The 6,218-nt window shown below is 39.2% G+C and overlaps 1 protein-coding gene across 1 annotated transcript in view; it reads right to left on the minus strand.

Annotated features, from left to right (window-relative positions):
- Nucleotides 1-1,557: 1,557 nt before the first annotated feature.
- The window catches only part of naa60 (N(alpha)-acetyltransferase 60, NatF catalytic subunit), a 17,588-nt gene continuing 12,927 nt past the window's right edge, over nt 1,558-6,218 (minus strand). The window contains exon 6 of the mRNA XM_015403594.1: nt 1,558-3,096. Within this exon, the coding sequence (XP_015259080.1) occupies nt 2,940-3,096 (157 nt within the window). The 3' untranslated portion in view covers nt 1,558-2,939. The remainder of the gene's footprint in view (nt 3,097-6,218) is intronic.

Consider the following 6,218-nt stretch of genomic DNA (forward strand, 5'->3'; position numbering starts at 1 on the left):
CGTTTAAATGCATAAAAATATACCTTACCAGTAGTTACTCTATGGTAGCTAAACTCACTATGGGTTTTCTGTGAAAATATATATTTTTTGTAATGTTTTAGATTCTTTAAATCGTCAAAATATTGTCTGGTGTGAGAGGCCAGCCACAATTATTGTTTTTATTTTAATGTATTGTCTGTTAATGATGTGATTTTGGATTTTGCCAGTTTTCTGTTTAATTCAGAAAACATCAGCCTCATCTTTAGGCTGCTGGACGAACAGCTTAGTTTCAGTTTTTATACGCAATGCTGAATATAATTCATCATATAAAACTGATGCTTAAGTTAAAGTTTGCTGGAAATGTTTTTTTTAAAGATAAAACCGATAGGAAAAGTGTTTCAATATGAAATAAGGATTAAAAACATGGAGGTTTACGATGGTGATTCTTTCCCATCATTTTGTCTGTTTCATTTTTTAATCATTTTTCTGAACTCTGGTTGATAAGCAATAGCTGACTTTCTTCTTTCCATTTTATTACTTTTATCAGATTAAAGTCCTTTCTGTAACTATTGAAGGTGTTTTATCCGTTAAACGAGGGGAACCAACAATTTTGTCCCCGTCTGTAAATGAGACCATCTAAGCTTCTACAGGCAACAAGCCATCTAGGAAACATTTAGGCTAAAAATAATACCAGATTACTATAGGCCCCTCGTTAATAAATGCATAAAGTTATTCCCAACTAACTTGATGAGAGAAAAATCAAGGATGAACCAGGTTAAAAAGAGACCAAGACTGCAGTAATTGAAATGAAACAGATTTATTGCATAAACAATGTCTGCACATAACTTGGATCACCTTCCAAAGGGCAGGAAGAGTGAGAAATGTTCAGGTTTCCACAAAAAAAGAACAGAAAACTTTAATGATTCACACTGTCACCCAAACCTCCCCAAAGCTTTATTCCAGGTAAAAAAAAAAAAAAAAAAAGCACAATCAATCTTGTATTTGCTCAGTAGATAATGGGCATAAGCCCCCCCAACCAGAACCTCAGAAGCATAAAATGAAATAAAAACAAACTGGGTGTTGTTCACTGATAAAGTCACTGTTAGCTTTTGGCACTCACACGCTGTGTCCCATTTACAGCTGGAAGTCCAGGCCAGATTCAAATAAATGACCAGAAAACATAAAATATTAAACTAAAAGGTATAATATTCTCACTGGACCAACATCTCAACGTTTTATTTTTTAGCCGAGGCCCCAAAATGTGGGAACGTGAACTAATCTGCTGCAACTGCAATGAAAAAAACGATCTAGAAATAAGAAAAGAATTCTTAAATTAAGTGTATTTACACTTAATTTGAGCAGGTACATGAGATAGTTTACCAATGGAGTTAGTATTTTTATTCTTAAAATAAGATAATTAGAAAATATGCTCTTGACATAAAACAATGCAATTGTGTTTTCTTATTTTAAATGTAACTTGTCTTGTTCCATTAGCAAAATATCTCTGTTACCTCCTCAATACAAGAACAAATGCACTTATTTAAGAAAAAATGACTTTAGATTTCGATTTTCTTTTTCCCCAGTTTGGTCTGATCACTGAACTCTACAAATAACTAATCCTGATAGTTTCACAGCCTGAACAGGAAAATATTTCAAAGAATAGCTCCAAATACTCGGAGTGAGTGAAGTAGTCAATATCTTACCTGCAGTAGAAAACTCCATTTTTTTTTTTTTATTTAATTCCCACCCTGACTGCCTCACTTCCTGTTTCCAGAACAGTTGTTCTCTGGGTAAAATAATCTGTTAAATGTTTAACATGAAGTGTTGGAACCAAAGTCGATGTAACCAAGACATTCGTCTACTGCAGGTAGATCAACGGTTTCTAAGGTAAAAAACCTTTAGTTTTTGTCTGACAGATCAAACTTCTGACCCTGTGAAGCGAATGAAACGCAGCAGAACGACAAACCCAGCGCTGAGAAACAAACGCACACCTGAATGTCCTCTGGACGCTTTGATGTCTTCTAATCTCTTTAACAGGCCGACATAAAAAATCTAAACCGGGTCGATTTTATTTCTTCACATTTAGAAATTTCTTTACATTAGCAGCAAAGTTAGAAGAGGAGGGATTCAGCTTTTAAAATCTCTAAAACCAAGAACTGAATGTGGATCAACTATAATCTGCCTGCTAACAAAAAAACCCCAAAACAAAACAGATTTTAAAGCAGAAATTGAAAACAAATGTCCCACTTTCTCCGTTTTAGTTTAGTAACATTTTATTTCTACTAAATGACATATAACCAGTTTAACAATAATGGATTATTTTTGTGCCAATTTATAAAAACTAAATTAATTCAGGCTTAAATTTACTCTAAAAAAGGGGGATTATGGGATGGATGTTCATCCAACTGAGCCCAGTGACATACAATAGAATCCACAAACATTTTAAGATAGATTTATATATTAGCTAAATATAATATATATACAAATAGAATACATAGTATCTGACAAGATAAAGGAGATATGGTAACGGTAAAACTTCAGTCTCATTATGGGTCTGTTCATCCAGTGAATAATCTCTGCTTCCTTAGATAACGCGGTGAATTTACAGACAGGGTGATGACCTCAGTGGCGTAGTGTTATATCTATATCCAAATACAGGAAGTGAATAACTAGAAAAGCTGCGGCTTTTCCTCCAAAAATCGCCTGCAGCTACTAAAAATACGACCCTGTTTAGGCTGCAGGTTTAGGAGCAGATGTGGTGGAGAATGAGGAGATGTTGAACCTGAGTCCTTTATGGTGCACGCAGGAAGAGGGAAGGCATCAGAGAGAAAGAATGTGGTGAACTTGGTCTGTACAGGGGAAGACTGACGGAGGCTCCTAAAAATAAAAAACATGACATTAAAAACAGACAAAGAGGCTCAGGCAGCCGGCAGACCGGAGGCGCCGTCGGTTGTTCCGCGTCACATGGTCCTGCTGTACTGGATGCCGGTTTTTGAAGCGATGTTGGACCAGGGGAGCAGCGAGCGCAGCAGCGACTGGGCCTGGCGGTACAACCTCTGAGGGATGGAGCAGGGGCTCAGGCTGGCCAGAGTAGAACCGATGTGCTGGATGTAGTCAGTAGAGCAGAACGTTAAGGAGGAATCCATCATTACCAGTATTCTTATCAGCGTCTTACATCTGAACTAGAGCTTAGCTGAAGTGGAGGAAGGACCGTAGATGGGGTTTGAAGTACAAATAAAACTCTTTTAGGGTTAAATGTTCTTTATAAATCAGCTGAAGATCATTCCGATCATACAGGGAGCTTCTGAAAAGTCCTTTTTAATCCGCTCCACCTTACCGCGAAATCCCACATCCTCCATCACCGCCCCGCTTCGCTCCAGACTGCGCAAAGCAAAGGTTACAGCCTCCGCTCTTCCTCCCATCATGCCCCGCTCCGAGCAGAGCATGCACTATATTATTATTAAATTCAAAGGAGCAAAACATGCGGAAAAGAACGCTTAATTTTATATGACATGAAAAAAATCTCCATCAGCATCCAGGACATGCGCAGTTTCTGCCCAAATATTTTCTTTTTGTTGTGGATTTTTGTAACTGGGATAACTACGATCATACATGGTTGTATAAACTAAGTTTGTTTTCTATTTCCTAACTTAGCATCTCTTCATCCATGCCTGCGATAAGAAGTTTGTTTTGAAGTTGTGAGATGCTCTCTTGGAAGTTCTTGTGACTGGATTTGATTAAACTTTTAAGCCTTTTGATTGGAATGAGAAATCTGCTTCCTGGTATGTTAAAGTACCAATAGTTTGCATCCAATCATTTAATTAAACTTAGTTTTTGGGAATATTTATAGTTCCTGACCTGTTGTTACTATATTTTAATTTGACAAACCAGATCTTCTTGCGTTTCTTTCCTGTTTGGTGAGATTCCAAATTCCAAGCAAAAAATAGCTGGACTCCATATTTTGGCGGTGATGGATGGAGAAGACGTACGTGGACAGTGAGGTGCGGAGGACTAGCGGTGGACGTGGAAATGCTATCATTGATTAACATGACAGAAAATACTCTGCATGACGTACGTGATCGGAGCGCTGATGGAGTACGTGGAATCTGGGAGTTAGTCATTTCAAAAACAGTAAAAAAAAACAAAACAATCCACTGGACTTTGTTTACAAGTTTGAAGACATTTCGCTTCCCATCCAGGAAGCTTTTTCAATTCAAATGTCAGTAATAACATTGAGTTGTTTTATACATTAGCCTAACAAAACAGACATCCCAAGTTGTTGTTCACGGATGCCCGCGAGTCAGATAAATTATCCCGGATTTTAGACTATGTGAGGCGGTGTTTTTTTAATGCTAGTGAGAGCGGGCAGGCAGTACAATAAATCGTGCATCATGTGCGGATTAGAACTATTGCGATTGCGCAGGAACAACGTGAGAGCGTGGGGTGTGGGGAGGAGGTTGCTGGTGAAACCTGTGCAGCGTATCTGTCCAAAGCGATGCTCTGTTCAACCAGCGTTCTAGGCGACTGGTTGTCAGAGAGCTGATTGGATCAGTCCGATAACTTTCACGTTACTCTCTGGCAGTCACCTGGTTACCACTCAAAGCTGTGCATCCTGGGAAACGGCAGAGGTTGAATCCTCAAGTAAAAAATGAAAATAAAGACTAATTTTAGAGCAGAATATACTAAAGTATATCCATGTCTAGTGAAGGTGAGAAACAGTGGCGGATCTAGACCAAATGTACTAGGGGGCCAGCAGGGGGGCCAGCGTGTTTTTTATGGGGGCCCAAAAAAGCATTAAATAAAAAACAGGGCAAGAGATTCAAATATATTAAAAGCGCTGCATGAAGTGAAATTTCTTTTGAATTAGGTTCAATAAAAATTAAATTTCTTATGAGGTTGATATACATTTATAATTTAGGGATTAAGCATCTCCCTGAAAGTAGTTTTTGGAACTTGGGACATCTGACAAAGGTTTGTTTTTCCTTAGAAAACATGCAAACTGAAACGGACGAACAGGTCCACCCCTTTGGAATGGGGGTTGCTTTGGCCTCTTTTGTTAGCCTGCGGGATAATAACATATACTTCATCGCCTAACGTGGGAGTTGTTGCTGTCATGAAAAATACTGCGTGGCGTTCTCGCAAACCGCAACTCAAGCCCCATTTACACTATCCTCTGAAAACCGATCTGCGCCCAGTTTGGACCGGGCTTAGACCAGTTAACCGTGCCGGGCTCAGTTCCTTATGACCGTTTACACACAACGCTAGCACGGTTCCTCGCCTCCTANGCCCAGTTTGGACCGGGCTTAGACCAGTTAACCGTGCCGGGCTCAGTTCCTTATGACCGTTTACACACAACGCTAGCACGGTTCCTCGCCTCCTAGTGACGATCTACGGTATTACTGCTCTCTAGAGGGAAAGATTTTGTGATTATGTTTCATTTCATCCAACATCACCTGGATACCGTCCTCCGCCCAAATTGCAATAAGAGCCTCAGTCTCGGCATCATCCCAGGTCGCACCAATCTCTTTTGAAGCCATTTTTAAAAATTTTGTGTTGAGATGATTTTGGCTGTTTCTCCATTCACTAGAACGCGAGTACGGACTCGTGTCCTCGCCAAGTATGTTCAGAACAGGAGCCCACAGCATAAATATTGGTCAATTGGAACAGAAGCGTACTCGTGACGACACCACACGCTTGGCTCGTCTGAAGCTGCATTGGAGCTCAGTGGGTTGCCGCGGTCCTCTCAACTTTTTTTAATTACGCATTAAATTGGTAAATGGGCCAAATCGTGACGCTTAAAAATATAATGTTCTCGCCTCAACTGATGAACTAGTATAGGGTGACCATATTTTCATTTGGGAAAACCAGGACACCTTGGAGCGCCGGGGGGGGGGGTGGTGATATTGAAATAACAAATGTCTCATCATCGTGATTTGCTCCGTGATCAGATGAAATGTTACTTGGCGCAGAACAGTTGTGAAAATTTGAAGTTCAGTTTAATATAATAATACAACTATACAGTTATTTTAATGGTTATAGAGTCAGATATGTGGCAGTAATGTTTGGTTTATCTAAAGGTTTTAATCTGTTACTGTGTAAATGAGTTTGGCTGTAATTTAAGGACAGATTCTAATAGATCTGCAGGGTGGGGGCTATAAATCTGATAGGATTTTAATTTTTTTATTGTTGTTTTGCACAATACGCTTAACTACGTATTTTTTGTTGTTGAATATTAGATA

The sequence above is a fragment of the Cyprinodon variegatus genome, unplaced genomic scaffold (assembly GCF_000732505.1).
Source record: "Cyprinodon variegatus isolate N-32 unplaced genomic scaffold, C_variegatus-1.0 Scaffold1525, whole genome shotgun sequence".
Classification (NCBI taxonomy): domain Eukaryota; kingdom Metazoa; phylum Chordata; class Actinopteri; order Cyprinodontiformes; family Cyprinodontidae; genus Cyprinodon; species Cyprinodon variegatus.